This window comes from Pseudophryne corroboree, chromosome 6 (assembly GCF_028390025.1).
Source record: "Pseudophryne corroboree isolate aPseCor3 chromosome 6, aPseCor3.hap2, whole genome shotgun sequence".
Classification (NCBI taxonomy): domain Eukaryota; kingdom Metazoa; phylum Chordata; class Amphibia; order Anura; family Myobatrachidae; genus Pseudophryne; species Pseudophryne corroboree.
This window is the reverse complement of record NC_086449.1, coordinates 72,354,113-72,376,528: the sequence shown is the minus strand read 5'-3', so window position 1 is coordinate 72,376,528 and position 22,416 is coordinate 72,354,113. Positions and strand designations below refer to the sequence as shown.

The following is a 22,416-nucleotide window of genomic DNA, read 5'->3' as shown; positions in this document are numbered from 1 at the left end:
CTGGTACAGGTATTGATGAAACAGGGGTATTGATGAAACCTGGTACACTGGAAAATTATGCTTTAGTCCACTGCAACTAATTTGCTCATAGACTGCATTAGAAAAAATAGCTACAGTCTAATGCTTGCATCCCCTTCTCCATGCACCAGTGGACATAGTCCCTGACAGTCAGCATGCCGACTGTTGGGCTTTACGCCGAGCGAGACTCTGGTGTCGATATAGTGACCGGCGGTCTCCTGACCGCCAGTCACATAACCGCATCCCCACCCGAGATCCACAGCAGTGCACACTCCTGGTGCATATTACCCCACAATATATTCCTGTGTGTAGTCAAATAGGCTGTATCCAACATACTTCTACACGGACCAATGCAGCAGCACTCCCATATACACTACACACTAGAGAGCAGACACAGGTACTTTGGTCACCTGTAGGCTCTGGTTACAACCCCACAGATGCTCGGCCGCGACATCACACTCATCGCATCCCACTCATCTGGACTTACCAAGAACTCCGTGACGGCGATATCTGTAATGCTGCCGAGGACTGTCACAAAATCGAAGATGTTCCAAGCATCGCGGAAATAATTCTGCAACAAGAAACACTAAAACTTTGATGGGAGACTTAAACATGTGGCTGTGGCACTGGAATAAGTACCTACAGTATAATTTACAAATACACGTTCCAGGCCAAATATTTTGGAAAATGCACACAGAGTATAAAACAGCCACAATATTATTCGACAGTATTATATTACCAGTTGCAAGTCTGACACACTGTATAGTCCTCAATTGTCTGGCCTATTGCAAAGTTTTGGAAATTTATCTCAGGAAATATATATCTTAAGCAACTTATTTTGTTTATAAGATGTACTGCTCACTCTATTCTGTTTGGAGAGTGACAAAGCGGAGAGCAATAAAGCAATCCGCTCCTGTCATTTTTAAATCACAGACTTTTAAATGTCAGGAACTGATTGGTTGGTACTTTATCTCTCTCTCTGTCTAGAAGACTGGCTGGGTTGCTATAGGGTGAGTATCCTTTTGGTTAGAGCCGGCCCTAGGCATAGGCAAACTAGGCAAATGCCTAGGGCATTTGGTATGCTTAGGTGCACCAGCAGCTTCTGCTGATTAAAATGATATGCGGCATTCCTATATTCTGTGTGTGACTGCGGCTGTATCTGCATACAAAATGCTATGTTGCGTGTATTCCTGGAAATCACTGCAATGTAGCATTTCGTATGCAGATACAGCCGCAGTCGCACACAGAATATAGGCATGCTGCATATCATTTTAATCAGCAGAAGCTGCTTGTGCAGTGCATCCTAGCCACATAGTGATGCAAATAAGAGGCGCCCGACGTTAGCAGAGCTGCCAGCTGACTCATGTTAGGCATCTCCTGCAGAACTAGCAGCGGTGCTAGGGGGCACCAGCCAAAGTCTTGCCTAGGGCATCATATCGGCTCTGCTTTTGGTGACATCTCATCTGTAGACATCACAAAGAACATCCGTTCTTAAAATAATATGCCTCAAAAAAATATGCAATGTTGTGTATGTTCCACAAAGGCTAACAAGTATAAGCGTTTGCTGTAGGTGCCTGATGAAAACTATGGTGCGTGACCTCTCTGGAACTAAGCTACATGGACTTATAGAATGTACAAGTGTGATAAGATGAAGGACTCACCAGAGCCCCGAAAGCCATGATCTTCAGAAGACACTCCAGCGAGAAAAGAGACGTGAAGACGATGTTAAATGCTTTCAGCACATGCTCATATGTATTAGAGTATCCATGGAACTGCAAGAGAGAGTTGGTAGACAGTTTATCCATGTTCCGCGTCCTCACCAGCCCCTCCCTATGCCTCAACCATATACAGGAGACAGAAAACCTGATCCCCTACCTGTGGCACATGCCTGACCTTCTTGCTCAGTGAGCAACAAAGTAATCTTTTCTCTAGTTTTTAATGTCTGACGCTTCTATAAACATCTATTGTTTTTTTTTATGTTCTACCCTCCTGTAGAAATCTCTTACCTTCATCATCAGTACAATGGTGTTCAGGGCAATGAGAGCCATAATTGTGTATTCGAAAGGGGGAGACACCACGAATTGCCACATTCGATACTGAAAACTTTGCTTGTTTTGCGGCATGTGGCGAGTAAGGGGCTTGGCACTTATAGCAAAATCAATACAGGCTCTCTGCAATGTGACAGGAGGGTGGGGACATAGAGAAGAAGGAGGCGGGGTCAGAAAGAATTGGCATAGAGAGATAAAAGGGGTAAAGGAAGGGGCGGAGGAGAGTAGAAAGAAGAAAAAACATTATAATAATAGCAGAACCACTCACAAAACAAACATAAGTATAATGGTACTCGTGTCCTACGGCTGATTATTCTACCAATTTATGTGTTATCTCAATAAAAACGAGTTTTTATTTTAGAATAACAGACATTAATAGGGAATTGGACAAACACATTTAACTTATAATGTATAAGCTACAATCCGACATGTAGCTTTGTAACATACTGTAATATTTAAATAGATCAGGTCCTGAGTGACCCCATCTGTGTAACATAGTTATTCACCTCATTCTTTTCCAGGCTGTACTCCTCCATCATTTTGTCCCCTTGCTCCTGGAAAGTGATGATAATCAAGGCTACAAAAATGTTGACAAAGAAGAAAGGGAAAACCACAAAATAAACGACATAAAAGATGGACATCTCCATACGGAATCCAGGCCTGGGACCTTGGTCTTCATAGGTGGCGTCCACAGAGTGTCTGAGAACACTGCGGAAACACAGGGAAGAATGGACACGTGTGGCATCAGAGGAAGAGTGAGGTCAGCAGTATTGATATAGCAAGATGACAGGCAGAAGAGCTCACACATGAGAGTTGAACTGGTTACACACTTAGGGGCTCATGCTGAGTGGGTGTGGATTAATGGATCGACAGTGTTATAATCGACAGTCCATAGGTTGACCCCAAATAGTCGATATGCATTAGGTCGACAGATAGAAAAGGTCAACAGTTGATTGATTGAACTTGACAGTGGTTAAGGTGCACAGGGTCAAAGATCGACATGTCAATGGTTGACAAGTTTTTTGGCCAAATCTTGTATATTTATGTGACCACCATCAGTACAAACGTGTACCCTTGCGGGCTCGCTTCGGGCAAAGTGGCTCACTTCACTTTGCTCGCCACAGGTTACTATTCCCAACAGATGTCCACGTGGATGGTAACTCAAGCAAATGTTGGGAAATGTCCGTTTGTTTAACATAAAATACACATGTACTATATATAGTACTGGTGCTGCGCCAGGCGCATTGCCTGATTGATCATATGGTATGGTATTATTGTAATTTTGTTTCTCTGACGTCCTAGTGGATGCTGGGAACTCCGTAAGGACCATGGGGAATAGCGGCTCCGCAGGAGACTGGGCACAAAAGTAAAGCTTTAGGACTACCTGGTGTGCACTGGCTCCTCCCCCTATGACCCTCCTCCAAGCCTCAGTTAGATTTTTGTGCCCGAACGAGAAGGGTGCACACTAGGGGCTCTCCTGAGCTGCTTAGTGAAAAGTTTAGTTTTAGGTTTTTTATTTTCAGTGAGACCTGCTGGCAACAGGCTCACTGCATCGAGGGACTAAGGGGAGAAGAAGCGAACTCACCTGCGTGCAGAGTGGATTGGGCTTCTTAGGCTACTGGACACCATTAGCTCCAGAGGGATCGAACACAGGCCCAGCCATGGAGTCCGGTCCCAGAGCCGCGCCGCCGGCCCCCTTACAGAGCCAGAAGCAAGAAGAGGTCCGGAAAATCGGCGGCAGAAGACATCCTGTCTTCACCAAGGTAGCGCACAGCACTGCAGCTGTGCGCCATTGCTCCTCAGCACACTTCACACTTCGGTCACTGAGGGTGCAGGGCGCTAGGGGGGGGCGCCCTGAGCAGCAATAAAAACACCTTGGCGGGCGAAAATACATCACATATAGCCCCCAGGGCTATATGGATGAATTTTAACCCCTGCCAGATTACACTGAAAAACGGGAGAAAAGGCCGCCGAGAAGGGGGCGGAGCCTATCTCCTCAGCACACTGGCGCCATTTTCCCTCACAGCTCCGTTGGAGGGAAGCTCCCTGGCTCTCCCCTGCAGTCACTACACTACAGAAAGGGTTAAAAAAGAGAGGGGGGCACTAATTAGGCGCAGTATAAACAATACAGCAGCTATAAGGGGAAAAACACTTATATAAGGTTATCCCTGTATATATATAGCGCTCTGGTGTGTGCTGGCAAACTCTCCCTCTGTCTCCCCAAAGGGCTAGTGGGGTCCTGTCCTCTATCAGAGCATTCCATGTGTGTGTGCTGTGTGTCGGTACGTTTGTGTCGACATGTATGAGGAGGAAAATGATGTGGAGGCGGAGCAAATTGCCTGTAATAGGGATGTCACCCTCTAGGGGGTCGACACCTGAGTGGATGAACTGCTGGAAGGAATTACATGACAGTGTCAGCTCTTTACAAAAGACAGTGATTGACATGAGACAGCCGGCTACTCAGCTTGTGCCTGTCCAGACGTCTCATAGGCCGTCAGGGGCTCTAAAGCGCCCGTTACCTCAGATGGCAAATACAGACGCCGACACGGATACTGACTCCAGTGTCGACGGTGAAGAGACAAATATGACTTCCAGTAGGGCCACACGTTACATGATTGAGGCAATGAAAAATGTTTTACACATTTCTGATAATACGAGTACCACCAATAGGGGTATTATGTTCGGTGAGGAAAAACTACCTGTAGTTTTCCTGAATCTGAGAAATTAAATGAGGTGTGTGATGAAGCGTGGGTTTCCCCCGATAAAAAACTGATAATTTCTAAAAAGTTATTGGCATTATATCCTTTCCCGCCAGAGGTTAGGGTGCGTTGGGAAACACCCCCTAGGGTGGATAAAGCGCTCACACGCTTGTCAAAACAAGGGCTCTACCCTCTCCTGAGATGGCCGCCCTTAAGGATCCTGCTGATAGAAAGCAGGAGGGTATCCTAAAATGTATTTACACACATACTGGTGTTATACTGCGACCAGCAATCGCCTCAGCCTGGATGTGCAGTGCTGGGTTGGCGTGGTCGGATTCCCTGACTGAAAATATTGATACCCTAGATAGGGACAGTATATTATTGCCTGTAGAGCATTTAAAAGATGCATTTCTATATATGTGTGATGCACAGCGGGATATTTGCCGACTGGCATCAAGAGTAAGTGCGCTGTCCATTTCTGCCAGAAGAGGGTTATGGACACGACAGTGGTCAGGTGATGCGGATTCCAAATGGCATATGGAAGTATTGCCTTATAAAGGGGAGGAGTTATTTGGGGTCGGTCTTTCAGACCTGGTGGCCACGGCAACAGCTGGGAAATCCACGTTTTTACCCCAGGTCGCCTCTCAACATAAGAAGACGCCGTATTATCAGGCGCAGTCCTTTCGTTCCCATAAGGGCACGTGGGCAAAAGGTTCCTCATTTCTGCCCCGTGACAGAGGGAGAGGAAAACGGCTGCAGAAATCAGCCAGTTGTCAGGAACAGAAGCCCTCTCCCGCCTCTGCCAAGCCCTCAGCATGACGCTGGGGCTTTATAAGCAGACAGGGAGGCAGTTTTGGAAGCCATTCACAAGCTGTATTCCCAGCAGGTGATAATCAAGGTACCCCTCCTGCAACAGGGAAAGGGGTATTACTCCACACTGTTGTGGTACCGAAGCCGGACGGCTCGGTGAAACCGTTTTTAAATCTAAAATCTTTGAACACTTACATACAGAGGTTCAAATTCAAGAGAAGGGGACTACATGGTGTCTCTGGACATCAAGGATGCTTACCTTCTTGTCCAAATTTACCCTTCTCACCAAGGGTACCTCAGGTTTGTGGTACAGAACTGTCACTGTCAGTTTCAGACGCTGCCGTTTGGATGGTCCACGGCACCCCGGGTCTTTACCAAGGTAATGGCCGAAATGATGATACTCCTTCGAAGGAAGGGAGTTTTAGTTATCCCTTACTTGGACGATCTCCTGATAAGGGTAAGATCCTGGGAACAGTTGGAGGTCGGTGTAGCACTATCTCAGGTAGTGTTGCGACAGCACGGTTGGATTCTCAATATTCCAAAATCGCAGCTGGTTCCGACGACTCGTCTTCTGTTCCTAGGGATGATTCTGGACACAGTTCAGAAAAAGGTGTTTCTCCCGGAGGAGAGAGCCAGGGAGTTATCCGAGCTAGTCAGGAACCTCCTAAAACCGAGCCAAGTCTCAGTGCATCAATGCACAAGGGTTCTGGGAAAAATGGTGGCTTCCTACGAAGCAAAGCCATTCGGCAGATTCCACGCAAGAACTTTCCAGTGGGACCTGCTGGACAAATGGTCCGGGTCGCATCTTAAGATGCATCAGCGGATAACCCTGGTCACCAAGGACAAGGGTGTCCCTCCTGTGGTGGTTGCAGAGTGCTCATCTTCTAGAGGGCCGCAGATTCGGAATTCAGGACTGGGTCCTGGTGACCACGGATGCCAGCCTGCGGGGCTGGGGAGCAGTCACACAGGGAAGAAATTTCCAGGGCTTATGGTCAAGCCTGGAGACATCTTTTCACATAAATATCCTGGAGCTAAGGGCCATTTACAATGCTCTCAGCTTAGCAAGACCTCTGCTTCAAGGTCAGCCGGTGTTGATCCAGTCGGACAACATCACGGCAGTCACCCACGTAAACAGACAGGGTGGCACAAGAAGCAGTCAATGGCAGAAGCTGCAAGGATTCTTCGCTGGGCGGAAAATCATGTGATAGCACTGTCAGCAGTATTCATTCCGGGAGTGGACAACTGGGAAGCAGACTTTCTCAGCAGGCACGGCCTCCACCCGGGAGAGTGGGGACTTCACCCAGAAGTCTTCCACATGATTGTAAACCATTGGGAAAAACCAAAGGTGGACATGATGGCGTCCCGCCTAAACAAAAAATTGGACAGGTATTGCGCCAGGTCAAGGGACCCTCAGGCAATAGCTGTGGACGCTCTGGTAACACCGTGGGTGTACCAGTCAGTGTATGTGTTCCCTCCTCTTCCTCTCATACCAAAAGTACTGAGAATTATAAGACGGAGGGGAGTAAGAACTATACTCGTGGCTCCGGATTGGCCAAGAAGGACTTGGTACCCGGAACTTCAAGAGATGCTCACGGAGGACCCGTGGCCTCTACCTCTAAGAAGGGACCTGCTCCAGCAAGGACCCTGTCTATTCCAAGACTTACCGCGGCTGCGTTTAACGTCAGGGCGGTTGAACGCCGGATCCTGAAGGAAAAAGGCATTCCGGATGAAGTCATCCCTACCCTGATCAAGCCAGGAAGGATGTAACCGCAAAGCATTATCACCGCATTTGGCGAAAATATGTTGCGGGGTGCGAGGCCAGTAAGGCCCCGATGGAGGAATTTTCAACTAGGTCGATTCCTGCATTTCCTGTAAACAGGAGTGTCTATGTGCCTAAAATTGGGGTCCATTAAGGTTCAAATTTCGGCCCTGTCAATTTTCTTCCAGAAAGAACTAGCTTTAGTTCCTGAAGTTCAGACGTTTGTAAAAGGGGTACTGCATATACAGCCTCCTTTTGTGCCTCCAGTGGCACCTTGGGATCTCAACGTGGTGTTGAGTTTCTTAAAATCACATTGGTTTGAGCCACTAAAAACCGTGGATCTAAAATATCTCACGTGGAAAGTGGTCATGTTATTGGCCTTGGCTTCAGCCAGGCGAGTGTCAGAATTGGCGGCTTTATCATGTAAAAGCCCTTATCTGATTTTCCATATGGATAGGGCAGAATTGAGGACTCGTCCCCAGTTTCTACCTAAGGTGGTGTCAGCGTTTCACCTGAACCAGCCTATTGTGGTGCCTGCGGCTACTAAGGATTTGGAGGACTCCAAGTTGCTGGACGTAGTCAGGGCCCTGAAAATATATGTTTCCAGGACGGCTGGAGTCAGAAAATCTGACTCGCTGTTTATCCTGTATGCACCCAACAAGCTGGGTGCTCCTGCTTCTAAGCAGACTATTGCTCGTTGGATTTGTAGCACAATTCAGCTTGCACATTCTGTGGCAGGCCTGCCACAGCCAAAATCTGTAAAAGCCCATTCCACACGGAAAGTGGGCTCATCTTGGGCGGCTGCCCGAGGGGTCTCGGCTTTACAACTTTGCCGAGCAGCTACTTGGTCAGGGGCAAACACGTTTGCTAAATTCTACAAATTTGATACCCTGGCTGAGGAGGACCTGGAGTTCTCTCATTCGGTGCTGCAGAGTCATCCGCACTCTCCCGCCCGTTTGGGAGCTTTGGTATAATCCCCATGGTCCTTACGGAGTTCCCAGCATCCACTAGGACGTCAGAGAAAATAAGAATTTACTTACCGATAATTCTATTTCTCATAGTCCGTAGTGGATGCTGGGCGCCCATCCCAAGTGCGGATTGTCTGCAATACTTGTACATAGTTATTGTTACAAAAATCGGGTTATTGTGGTTGTGAGCCATCTTTCCAGAGGCTCCTCTGTTATCATGCTGTTAACTGGGTTCAGATCACAGGTTGTACGGTGTGATTGGTGTGGCTGGTATGAGTCTTACCCGGGATTCATAAATCCTTCCTTATTGTGTACGCTCGTCCGGGCACAGTATCCTAACTGAGGCTTGGAGGAGGGTCATAGGGGGAGGAGCCAGTGCACACCAGGTAGTCCTAAAGCTTTACTTTTGTGCCCAGTCTCCTGCGGAGCCGCTATTCCCCATGGTCCTTACGGAGTTCCCAGCATCCACTACGGACTATGAGAAATAGTATTATCGGTAAGTAAATTCTTATTTTTTTAAGCACAGCTGCACCAATGCAATTTTACCTGCAAACACTTAAAACCTCTAACATAATTACCATCGCTTCTTAAACCTCTCACAATCCTTTCATTTCTTACACTCCAGATACATTTCTGCACCCACTTTATCTACGCTTTTGACTCATTTCATACTAAATCTACACCCCTTGAGCCTACACTGCTTTTCTCACCTGCATTTCTGCAATTCTTCTGCTCGGATTCCCTTACAGTCTCCTCTCCTACTTCCACTTTCCCTCAACCTATTTACCTACTTAACACTATGTAAAGGCTTTCTTATACTCCCCACATTACTCAGTGTCTACCTAATAATGTATCTTTATCCTTCCACCCTAGTCTCCTACACCTCCTCCTCTGTCTCCCCTCCATCCCTCTGTTTCCTTCCCCCTCCTTTCCTGTTACCCCACTTTCATTCACCTCTGCCCCATGGTCCTGCTACCCCACAACTCAGCCCTGCTCCCTCTCTCCCTTCCCTGTCACCACCCCACACCCCCATCCACATCACACTGACCTCCCTCCATGCCCACCTCCTGCAGTTTCCCCTCCTAGCTCAGGCAACCGCACCATTATACTCTCTCATCATCCCTGCCCTCAAAGTTAATCTCACCTCATCGCTACAGCAACCCTGATAATCTCATTCACATCTCTCCCACAAACTCATACCCCCTATCCTGTGCCCTCTGGAATGCCAGATGTGTTTGTAACAAACTGGTCCCCACTCATGACCTTTTCATTTCCAACTCCCTAAACATACTAGCCATTACTGAAACTTGGATTACGCCCTCTGACACTACTTCTCCTGCTGCTCTCTCTGCTGGGGGCCTCACATTCACCCCCCCCCCGACCTGGGGGTCGCCATGGGGGTGGTGTTGGGGTCCTTTTACCTTCTAGTTACTCCTACCAACTCATACCACCAGAACCATCCCTTACATTCTCTACATTTGAGGTCCATACTATACGCCTCTTCCAACCAGTACATCTTAGAGTAGCTGTCATTTACCGCCCCCCTGGCACTGCTTCCAAATTCATCGACAACTTTGCTTCCTGGCTTCCTTACTTCCTCTCTTCTGACATTCCCTCCATTATCCTAGGCAATTTCAACATCCCTATTGACATCCCCACACAATCCCCTGCCTTTAAACTCCTTAACCTCACCTCTTCACTTGGTCTCTCCCAGTGGACCTCCTCACCCTCCCACGTGAATGGGAGCTCACTGGATCTGGTGTTCACTCACCGCTGTGATATTTCTGATTTTTCCAACTCCCCATTTCCCCTCTCTGACCACCACCTGCCCTCCTTTAACCTATCTCTCTCGACTTCCCCATCTCTACCTCCTAAGGCTACCATCACTAAGCGTAACATTGAAGCTATTGACACCACATTCCTTTCCTCCTTGTTTGACTCACTTCTCTCTCCTATTCTCTCTCTCTCATGCCCTGAACAAGCCACTTCCACATACAATGCATCCCTTACTTCTGCTCTTGACTCTGTTGCTCCACCAACCACTATTCACCCTCGCAAATTTACACCTCAACCCTGGCACACTAAATGCACCAGATATCTGCAAAAATGCTCACGTACTGCTGAGCGTCACTGGAGGAAATCACGCTCTAAGGCAGACTTTCTCCATTTCAAACGTATGCCCTCATCCTTCAGTGCTGCCCTTTCTCTTGCTAAACAGTCATACTTCAAGAACCTCATCTCCTCCCAGTCTTCCAACCCCCCGGTGCCTCTTTACCACCCTGAACTCACTACTCTGCCCACCTCCACCTCGTCTCCCTTCCTCACTTGCCACTTACTTCACATCCAAAATTGACTCCATACGTCAGGATATCACATCCCGCCAGACCATCAGTAACCAGCCTTCTCCCATCCCTTACCAACCCTCCCCATCCCTCGCACCAACTCTGACATCTTTCTCCCATGCATCTGGAGAGGAAGTCATGGCCCTCATTCGTTCCTGTCCCCTCACCACCTCCCCACTTGACCCTATCCCCTCCCGCCTCCTCCGCTACCTCTCTCCTCCTGCTTGTTCCCATCTTTCCCACCTTCTCAATATCTCCCTCTCATCAGGCACTGTCCCCTCTGCCTTCAAGCATGCACTCATCTCTCCTATTCTTAAAAAACCTACACTTGATCCAAACAATCTCTCCAACTACCGACCCATCTCTCTCCTCCCTTTTGCCTCCAAACTCCTTGAGCGTATTGTCTACATCCGCCTTACTTCCTTTCTTTCCTCACACTCACTGCTTGACACATTCCAGTCTGGCTTCCGTCCCCTCCACTCCACTGAAACTGCCCTTTCAAAAGTATGCAATGACCTCCATGCTGCTAAATCTAAGGGACACTACTCTCTACTTATTCTACTGGATCTCTCTGCTGCTTTTGACACTGTAGACCATCCTCTCCTACTGCAAATCCTTCACTCCATTGGTCTGCGTGACACTGCCCTTTCTTGGCTGTCCTCCTACCTTTCTGACCGTTCATTCTCTGTCTCCTCTCATGACTCCACCTCCCCTTTACTTCCACTAACTGTAGGGGTACCCCAAGGTTCTGTCCTTGGTACTCTTCTCTTCTCTCTCTATACGTCCTCACTAGGTAAGCTCATTAGTTCTTTTGGTTTCCAATATCATCTCTATGCTGATGACACTCAAATCTATCTTTCTCTAACGTCCTTGGGGATGCTGGGACTCCGTAAGGACCATGGGGAATAGACGGGCTCCGCAGGAGATAGGGCACTTTAAGAAAGCTTTGGATTCTGGGTGTGCACTGGCTCCTCCCTCTATGCCCCTCCTCCAGACCTCAGTTTTACACTGTGCCCAGAGCGAGATGGGTGCACTGCAGGGAGCTCCCTGAGTTCTCTGCCTAGAAAGCATTTTTGTTTGGATTTTTTCTACATTTTTACAGGGAGCACTGCTGGCAACAGGCTCCCTGCATCGAGGGACTGAGGAGAGAGGGGCAGACCTTCTTGTCTAAGACTGGACACCATTAGCTCCAGAGGGGGTGAACACAGGTACTTACTGGGCGTCCACCCCCAGAGCCGCACCGCCGTTCTCTTCACAGAGCCAGAAGAAACGAAGTCAGAAGACGTCTCAGGCGGCAGAAGCCTTCAGAGCTTCACTGAGGTAACGCACAGCACCGCAGCTGTGCGTCATTGCTCCCATACACCTCACACACTCCGGTCACTGTAAGGGTGCAGGGCGCAGGGGGAGGGGGGGGGGCGCCCTGGGCAGCAATATAACACCTCTCTTATGGCAAAAAGTATATATACATGTACAGGTGGGCACTGTACAGGTATATAAAAGAGCCCCCGCCATATTTTAGTAAGTTTGAGCGGGACAGAAGCCCGCTGCCGGGGGGGCGGGGCTTCTCCCTCAGTACTCACCAGCGCCATTTTCTCTCCACAGCACCGCTGAGAGGAAGCTCCCCGGACTCTCCCCTGCTTGACACACGGTGAAGAGGGTTTTAAAGTAGAGGGGGGGGGCACATATTTGGTGATTATACATTACAGCAGCGCTACTGGGTAAACATTCTGTGTTTTTTCCTGGGTTATATAGCGCTGGGGTGTGTGCTGGCATTCTCTCTCTCTGTCTCTCCAAAGGGCCTGGGGGGGAACCTGTCTTCAGATAAGAGATTCCCTGTGTGTGTGGAGTGTGTCGGTACGTGTGTGTCGACATGTCTGCGGTAAAAGGCTATCCTAAGGAAGAGATGGAGCAAATCTGTGTGGGTGCGTGGTGTCTCCGTAGACAGCGCCGACACCTGATTGGATATGTGAAATTAAGTGCTAAGATGAACTTATTACAAAAGATTAGAGAACAGACAGGGAATCTACCCATGTCTGCCCCTATGTCACAGAGACCTTCAGAGTCTCACAACGCTCACTATCCAAAACAATAGACATCGACACGGAGTCTGACTCCAGTGTCGACTACGTTAATGCAAAGTACAGCCAAGACTGGCAGAAAAGAATTCAATATATGATTATTGTAATAAAAGATGTTTTGCATATCACTGATGACTCATCTGTCCCTGACACGAGGGTACACATGTTTAAGGGGAAGAAAGCTGAGGTAAATTTCCCTCCTCTCATGAAAAAAAAGAGTGGGAATCTCCAGACAAGAAGCTGCAGTTTCCCAAAAAGAATTCTTAGGGAGTATCCTTTCCCTAATGGGGCCAGGATACGATGGGAATCTTCCCCTAGGGTGTACAAGGCTTTGACACGTTTAACCAAAAAGGTAGCGCTGACTTAACAGCTATCCTCAGGGATCCTGCAGATAGCATGCAGTAAAAGTACTTTGAAGTCCATTTACACACATTCTGGTACACTACTCAGACCGGCGATTGTGTCGGCATGGGTTTATAGCGCTGTAGCAGCATAGTCAGATACCTTATCAGCGGAGGTTGAAACCCTAGATAAGGATGACATATTATTGTCCCTAGTATATAGATATATATAGATATATTTATATGTAAAAGATGTTGGCTTTTATATATATATATATATATATATAAAAGACATGCCCAAAGAGACGTTAGTCTACTGGGTTCTAGAGTCAACGCTATGTCGATTTCTGCTAGACTTGTCCTGTGGAACATGCAATGGACAGGTGATGCCGACTAAAAGAGGCATATGAAGGGTTTACCTCACAAGGCTGAGGAATTGTGTGGAGAAGGGCTCTCGGACCTGGTCTCCACAATTATAGCGGGTAATTCTGATCTTTTGCCTTATATTCCCTCACAGACTAAGAAAGCACGACATTATCAAATGCAGTCCTTTCGGTCGCAGAATAACAAAAAAGTATGAGGAGTGTCCTTTCTTACCAGAGGTAGGGCACGGGGCACAGCTAGTTCCCAGGAACAGAAGTCCTCCCCGGCCTCTACTACATCCACCGCAGGATGCGGGAGCTCCGCTAAGGGAGTCCGTCCCAGGGGGAGCACGTCTTCGACTCTTCAGCCACAGCTGGGTTCACTCACAGGTGGATCCCGGGACAATAAAAATTGTTCTCAGGGTTACAAAGGAATTCGAGAGGTGCCTCCTCGCCGGTTTTTCCTTATCGGACCTACCGGCTTCTTCCCCAGAAGGGGAGTTATATTAAATACAATTCACACATTGTATCTCCAACAGGTGGTGCTCAAGGTGCTCCTCCTGCAACAAGGAAGGGGCTATTACTCAACCTTAGCTGTAGTTCCGAATACGTACGGTTCGGTCAGACCTATTTAAAATTAAAACCTCTGAACCTATACTAGAAAAGGTTCAAAATTAAAGTGGAATCGCTCAGAGCGATCATGGCCAGCCTGGAAAGGGGGGATTTGATGGTGTATCTAGACATAAAGGCTGCATACCTTCATGTTCCCATTTATCCACCCCATCAGGCATACCTGACAATTGCGGTACAGTATTGTCATTACCAATTTCAGGGTAATTGGCAGAAATGATGGTGCTCCTACGCAAGCAAGGAGTCACAGTTATCCCATACTTGGACGATCTCTTATGAGGCGAGATCAAAAGAGCAGTTGTTGAACAGCGTGTCACTTTCGCTGAAGGTGTCACAGCAACAATGCTAGTTTCTCAATATCCGGAGGTCACAGTTGGTTCCTATGACTAGTCTGCCCTTCTTGGGTATGATTCTGGATACGGACCAGAAAGGGGTTTACCTTCAGATAGAGAAGGCCCAATAACTCATGACTTTGGTCAGGAACTTTTTGAAACCAATACAGGTGTCGGCATCGCTGCACCCGAGTCCGGGGAAAATCATTCCCTTTGGCAGGTTCCATGCGAGGTCTTTCAAATGGGATCTATTGGACAAGTGGTCCGGGTCACATCTACAGATTCATCAGTTGATCACCCTCTCCCCCAGGGCCAGGGTATCTCTCCTGTGGTGGCTGCAAGATGCTCACCTTCTATAGGGCCGCAGGTTCGGCATTCAGGACTGGATCTTGGTGACCACGGGCGTGAGTCTCCGAGGTTGGGGAGCAGTCACACAGTGATAAATAAAATGTCCAAGGTCTTTGGTCAATTCAAGAGACTTGTCTTCACTTCTTGGAACTAAGGGCCATATACAACGCCCTACGTCTGGCGGAGACCTTATTTCGCGACCAACCGGTTCTGATCCAGTCAGACAACGTCACCGCAGTAGTTCATGTAAACCGCCAAGGCGGCACAAGGAGCAGAGTGGTGATGGCGGAAGCCACCAGAATTCTTCGCTGGGCGGAGAATCATGTAAGCGCACTGTCAGCAGTGTTCATTGCGGGAGTGGACGTCTGGGAAGCAGACTTCCTCAGCGGACACGACCTACGTCCTGGAGAGTGGGGACTTCATCAGGAAGTCTTAGCACAGATTGCAATTCGGTGGAGACTGCCACTGATAGACAGGATGGCGTCCCACCTCAACACAAAGCCGGAGAGTTATTGCGCCAGGTCAGGAGACCCTCAGGCAGTAAGCTGTGTACGCCCTAGTGACACCGTGGGTGTTCCGGTCAGTTTCTGTGTTTACTCCTCTTCCTCTCATACCCATGGTGTTGAGGATAATAAGAAAAAGAGGAGTGAGACCAATTCTCATTGTTCCAGATTGGACATGGAGGACCTGGTATCCAGATCTGCAGGAAATTCTCACAGAGAATCCGTGGCCTCTTCGTCTAAGACAGGACCTGCTGCAGCGGCTCCCAGACTTACCGCGGCTGCGTTTGACGGCATGGCGGTTCAACGCAGGATCCTAGCGGTAATGGGTATTCCGGAGGAGGTCATTCCTACCCTAATTAGGGCTAGGATGGAAGTGACATTGAAACATTATCACCGAATATGGCGAAAATATGTTTCCTGATGTGAGGCCAGGAATGCTCCTACGGAGGAATTCCTTTTGGGCCGTCTGCTTCACTTCCTTCAAACTGGAGTGAACTTGGGCCTAAAATTAGGATCGATAAAGGTTCAAATTTCGGCCTTATCCATTTTCTTCCAAAAAGATTTGGCTTCTCTTTCGGAAGTACAAACGTTTGTGTAGGGAGTACGGCATTTTTAGCCTTCTTTTGTACCGCCGGTGGCACCTTGGGACCTTAACGTGGTGTTACGGTTCCTTAAGTCTCATTGGTTTGAACCACTTAAGTCAGTGGTGTTGAAATATTTCAGCTGGAAGGTGGTCATGTTGTTAGCCTTGGCTTCGGCTAGGCGAGTTTCGGAATTGGAGGCTTTTATCACTAAAAGCCCTATCTGATTGTCCATATGGATAGAGCGAAATTGCGGACCCGTCCTCAATTCCTGCCAAAGGTGGTCTCATCCTTTCATATGGACCAACCTATTGTCGTGCCTGTGGCTACACGTGACTTGGAGGATTCTGAGTCCCTTGATGTGGTCAGGGCTTTGAAAATTTACGTGGCCAGAACGGCTAGGATCTGCAAAACAGAAGCACTGTTTGTCCTGTATGCAGCCAACAAGGTCGGCGGCCCTGCTTCAAAGCAGACTATTGCTCGCTGGATCTGTAACATGATTCAGCAGGCGCATTCTACGGCAGGATTGCCGTTACCTAAATCGGTTTAGGCCCATTCCACTAGGAAGGTGGGCTCTTCTTGGGCGGCTGCCCGAGGGGTCTCGGCACTACAGCTGTGCCGAGCTGCTACTTGGTCGGGGTCAAATACTAGTGATGAGCGAGGTTCGGTTTTACTCGGTTTTACTCGGTTTTACTCGGTTCTCAAAACGGCATCTTATTGGCTATCCAAAACACGTGACATCCGTGAGCCAATAAGATGCCGTTTTGAGAACCGAGTAAAACCGAGTAAAACCGAATCCGCTCATCACTATCAAATACCTTTGCAAAATTCTGTAAGTTTGATACCCTGACTGAGGAGGACCTCCTGTTTGCTCAATTCGGTGCTGCAGAGTCATCCGCACTCTCCCGCCCGTTTGGGAGCTTTGGTATAATCCCCATGGTCCTTACGGAGTCCCAGCATCCTCAAGGACGTTAGAGAAAATAAGATTTTACTTACCGGTAAATCTATTTCTCGTAGTCCGTAGAGGATGCTGGGCGCCCGTCCCAAGTGCGGACTTCTTCTGCAAGACTTGTATATAGTTATTGCTTACATAAGGGTTATGTTATAGTTTATCGGTTGAACCGAGGCTATGTTGTTGTTCATACTGTTAACTGGGTAGTTTATCACAAGTTATACGGTGTGATTGGTGTGGCTGGTATGGATCTCGCCCTTAGATTTACAAAAATCCTTCCTCGTACTGTCCATCTTCTCTGGGCACAGTTTCCCTAACTGAGGTCTGGAGGAGGGGCATAGAGGGAGGAGCCAGTGCACACCCAGAGTCCAAAGATTTCTTAAAGTGCCCTATCTCCTGCGGAGCCCGTCTATTCCCCATGGTCCTTACGGAGTCCCAGCATCCTCCACGGACTACGAGAAATAGATTTACCGGTAAGTAAAATCTTATTTTCCTCTTCAGACCTCTCCACTGCTCTCCTCACTCGTATCTCCAACTGTCTCTCTGCTACCTCTTCCTAGATGTCCCAGCGCTTTCTTAAACTTAACATGTCTAAGACCGAGCTGATCATCTTCCCTCCCTCCCGCATAACCTCACCTCCTACAATCTCATTATCTATTGATGGCACTACTATCTCCTCTAGCCCCCAAGTGCGCTGTCTTGGAGTAATCCTTGACTCCCTCTCCTTCAAACTACACATTCAGCACCTCTCACAAACCTGCCGTTTTCATCTAAAAAATATTTCCAGGATCAGACCCTTTCTGACCCAGGATGCTACTAAGACTCTTATCCACTCACTGGTCATCATCTCCAGACTGGACTACTGTAATCTCCTCCTTACTGGCATTCCTGACAAATACCTCTCTCCACTCCAATCTATCCTCAATGCTGCTGCCCAGCTCATCTTCCTCACCAAACGCACTACGTCCACCTCTCCTCTCTTACTAGACCTTCATTGGCTCCCCTTCCCTTTCAGAATCCATTTCAAGCTTCTCACACTCGCTTACAAAGCCCTCACCCACTCCTCTCCCATCTACATCTCTGACCTTATCTCCCTTTACACTCCCACCCGTCCTCTTTGCTCTGCTAATGCACGCCGACTCTCCTGCCTACGGATTACTTCCTCCCACTCCTACCTCCAAGATTTTTCACGTGCTGCACCACTTCTCTGGAATTCCCTACCTCTCCCCCTCAGACTCTCCACCTCTCTACAAAACTTCAAACGGGCTCTCAGGGCCCACTTCTTCACCAAACCCAGCCAAATCTCATCCTAACCCTCTGTTCTACGCTCGCTATGTACCCCATCTGTCTCACCCCTGTCTGTCTACCTCTCCCCTTTAGATTGTAAGCTCTCAGGAGCAGGGCTCTCTTCCCTCATGTGCTTATCCTCTCTTACTTTAATAATCTTCAACTGCACCACATCCAGCAGTCTTCTGCCACCTGATACTTATTCCAGTGTCATCTGCTGATGTAACTATGTTTATTTACCCTGTACTTCTCCTATACTGTCGTCAACTGTAAGTTGCTGTTTTCCTGCTTGATTATTTGTTTATATACTCTGTAATTGGGCGCTGCGGATCCCTTGTGGCGCCATATAAATAAAGGATAATAATAATAATAATAATAATAATAATAATAATAATAATGGTCGCTAATAAACCTTTTTATGGCTTTTTTAGAGCTTTTTTGGTGCATGCATATGGAACTCAGCATCACTCCATCAAAATAATTATGACAAAAGAGGCGTGATACTGAGTCGCACCCAGCAGCGATACTGGACGTCTGTGCATGCTTCTGAATTGCACTGCACATGCGCCCCGATTCTGTACATACACAGGGTCAGATTCAGAGATGTTAGCAAACCAATTTTTTTTGCAGTTGAGCGATTGTTGGCTGACTGCGCATGGGTCTTAGTGATCTATGTGCTAAGCCTTGGAGAGAGATAAAGTGGAAAGAAATAAAGTACTGCCATGTTTAGATGCGCCCTCGTGCATTTCCTGCCCTAATTATCCTCAGAAACTAGAGATCCTTTCATAAACAACGCTTTAGTCTTGTACCAACTACCGTTTGCAGAACCCCTCCACGGTCCACACTTCCAAAGAGGGCATCAGATTACTCTGGGACTAGAGAAACTGCCGGATATAAATGAGGGGAATATCTGGTGGCGCAAAATAAAATTAGATCTTTAGGACATCCATGTATGCATGTGTCTTCTCAATTCTTGTAGGGTCTGAACACTTAGTGCTACTGTCTATATCAGCTAAACCACGACGGAGCAGGTGCTATTGCTGATTTACCAGATTCTAAATGCAGAAATACTGGTTCTCCAGTCCAGCAGACAGCCTGATCCCCAGGTGCAATTAGGCTCTATGGGGGGTATTCAATTGTTTGAAAAGTCAGTTGGGTGTCTGTTTTTTCCTATCCAATAGACAGGAAAAAACAGACACCCATCGACTTTTCAAACAATTGAATATCCCCCTATGTCTCACATTGTGACTAACAGACCAGCAATTTATTTCCTGGAAGGAGCCAGTTGTCGATGTCCATCTGCATGTTCCACACACACACAAAAAAAAGTTTTCATTGTTCTTGGATGCCCCAGTTACCTGGCCAGCTCTCTAGGACTGTACGGACTTTCTTCTTTGTCTTGGTGACCATGTGTGACTTTCCATAAAAGATATCAAGGCTCTACTTTTAATATTTCTTCTTGCCTTCAGTTGAACAAAGCAGCTTTCTGAGTCAAAGCTAATGTCTTTGGAGAGTCCTGTCTCTCACATATCTGCGCTCAAGTAGGGTCATTGCTGATGATTTTCGAAGGCTGGAATTAGGTAGACAGCTGATTTGTTTGTATTTCCTGACAGCTGCTACAATATTGTGTAGCGCAGGAGAGGTGCCCGAGGAATGACCATGGATCAGGACAATAGATGTGCTGCCTCCTTTTCCAGTTAAGATACAGTTGTGCTCATAAGTTTACATACCCTAGCAGAATTTGTGATTTTCTGGCCATTTGTCAGAGAATATGAATGATAAGTCACAAACTTTCCTTTCACTCATGGTTAGTGGTTGGGTGAAGCCATTTATTGTCAAAGAACTGTGTATACTCTTTTTAAATCATAATGACAACAGAAACTACCCAAATGACCCTGATCAAAAGTTTACATACCCTGGAGATTTTGGCCTGATAACATGCACACAAGTTGACACAAACAGGTTTGAATGGCTACTAAAGGTAACCATCCTCACCTGTGATCTGTTTGCTTGTAATCAGTGTGTGTGTGTATAAAAGGTCAGTGAGTTTCTGGACTCCTGAAAGACCCTTGCATCTTTCATCCAGTGCTGCACTGACGTGTCTGGATTCTGAGTTATGGGAAAAGCAAAAGAATTGTCAAAGGATCTGCGGGAAAAGGTAATTGAACTGTTTAAAACAGGAAAGGGATATAAAAAGATATCCAAGCAATTGAGAATGCCAATCAGCAGTGTTCAAACTCTAATTAAGAAGTGGAAAATGAGGGATTCTGTGGCATCTCTTAACCTTCCTGTTTATTGTGGTCAGTACTATTGTTCTTCTTCTTTGGGTAGTCAACAGAGCAGACTACTAATAGGGTTATGGGGGCCTGTGATGAAGACCCTGTAGCGTGGAAGGGATTGCTCGTGTCCCAGCCAATAACTGCATGATGCATATGCCTGATCAGCTACAAGAGCAATACGTCTACCAATGGGGTTTTGGCAGTGCACCAATACATAATGGTGTAATTATCTATTAAGGCATATACACATACAGTATCTATGAATTAACACGTCATCGAGTAGGATCGCATACATTAATTCATCACTATATATTTAAACACACACACATTGTTCCAAACACACATATAGATATAGTATTACTTACTCTGGCCAGCCCTCGCCTGTAGACACAGTGAAGAGCGTGAGCAAAGCCCACAGTACGTTGTCATAGTGGAAAGGCCACTTCTTCCACTCCCGCTTCTGCGCCTTCACTTCATTCTTCTCGTACACCAGGTACTCTCCCCTAGATGGACAGACGAATGTACAATTATGCTTCACATTGCGGAGAGGAAGGATAATAGACGCTACGGTCTTCCCCATCAGTGGCTTATCTGAGCGTCATAAGCTCTGTAACCTCACAATATTACACTAGGTTTGCAAAACTAGAGGCAGAGCTACACCTAAACTGGATGTGATTTACCTCCATGGCTTTATATTAAATGGTCAGCGAGCTCAGGTTCTGCCAGCGGAAAAAGAACAAGGACGCTTTGTCCTGTTTTGTAACTATATATCCTACACCACTTTCATTTCCAGACACGCTGATTCGTAAAATCCCCAGACAAATGCATTTGCTAAAAATAATGCTGTGTAATAGACTATGGGGGATAACCAATTATCCCCGGTAAAACATCGGGTTCGAAAAACGTCAGTTTTCTGACGTTTTTTTTGGACTTTTTTCCGATGTTTCATTCTTTTTTACAGGCTATCCAGATTGATCGCCTGTAAAAAAAAAACCTGTTCTCCCGAAAACACACAGGTTCAGTGATTCTGCTTCGCCTGCCGGAGGCAGGTGAAACAAAATCCCCGATAAGCTGTGGCACGCGCCGGCTTATCGGGGCTCATTGGATATCCCAAAAGTTAAACTAACAGCCTAACAAAGCTATAGCATCCAAAGGGAGACCCTGCACGGGAGATAAGGCCTGATTCAGTCAGTGCTGCATCTCCGGTGGCAGCAGATCTGAGAAGTTACGCTGCAGATGCTGTCTTTGGTAGTGAGAGCCCACTGCCGCCTTCCCAGATCTGCTGCTTGCATCCAAAGACGCTGCATCAGAGAAACATCGAGAACATCGCCTGGAACAGGGGTTGCTCAGCATTTCCACTGTAACTAAGCTGCTGAGGCCAGCGAATCTGCATCCGAAGACGCAGTCGTTGGCGACACTCTTCCGCTTTCTACAACACTGCCCATCACCACCCTCAAATGCCTGCAGCCTGTCAATCAAGCTACGTCTAGATCCACACTGTGACCGTCATCGCAAGACCACGGCAGCACTTGCGCAGTGTGGTATGAACACATGTGCAGATCGTCAAACATTGCCCACCTGCGGCAGACTGTGACCCTCGTCCACCCCTCATTCAGGCCCATACTCTGCATTTATCAGGGATGGAGCAGGTTTGATTACTAAGAAGATCCTGAGGAACCCTGAAAGTGAAATGCGTTTCAGTAAAGTGGACACTTGCCTGCAGTCCCTCTGAAATTCTTTTGATTCATCTGTGCAATAGAAAAACTTCCCCTTGAAAAGCTGGACGGCCACCACAGCAAATATAAACATAAACAGCATGTAGACGATGAGGATGTTTAGGACATTCTTCAGAGAGTTCACCACGCAGTCAAATACAGCCTGATAGGTAAGAGACAGAGGCGTTATCACAGATTGGGATGCGGAGAAAAAAATCTTCCTAATCATGGGACAGCACCTGCCTTATGGGCAATGGAATATTGTAGAATATTATATATATATATATATATATTATATAGAATATTGTATATATACGTTACTACAGCCTGATCATAAAGAGCCCTTTAGACTTCAGATACTTTA

General features: G+C 47.2%; 1 protein-coding gene across 16 annotated transcripts in view; it reads right to left on the bottom strand.

Moving 5' to 3' along the window:
* CACNA1A (calcium voltage-gated channel subunit alpha1 A) overlaps positions 1–22,416 on the bottom strand; it is a 502,477-nt gene that overhangs the window by 185,050 nt on the left and 295,011 nt on the right. For all 16 annotated transcript variants that reach the window (XR_010180475.1, XR_010180476.1, XM_063931156.1 and 13 more), the window contains 6 exons: positions 22,055–22,215; positions 20,703–20,840; positions 2,573–2,774; positions 2,025–2,189; positions 1,680–1,790; positions 506–589 (listed from right to left, as the gene is read on the bottom strand). Coding sequence is in view for 14 of the 16 variants with exons in the window: in XM_063931156.1 (XP_063787226.1) it covers positions 506–589; positions 1,680–1,790; positions 2,025–2,189; positions 2,573–2,774; positions 20,703–20,840; positions 22,055–22,215 (861 nt within the window). In the remaining 2 variants the exon portion in view is untranslated. The remainder of the gene's footprint in view (positions 1–505; positions 590–1,679; positions 1,791–2,024; positions 2,190–2,572; positions 2,775–20,702; positions 20,841–22,054; positions 22,216–22,416) is intronic.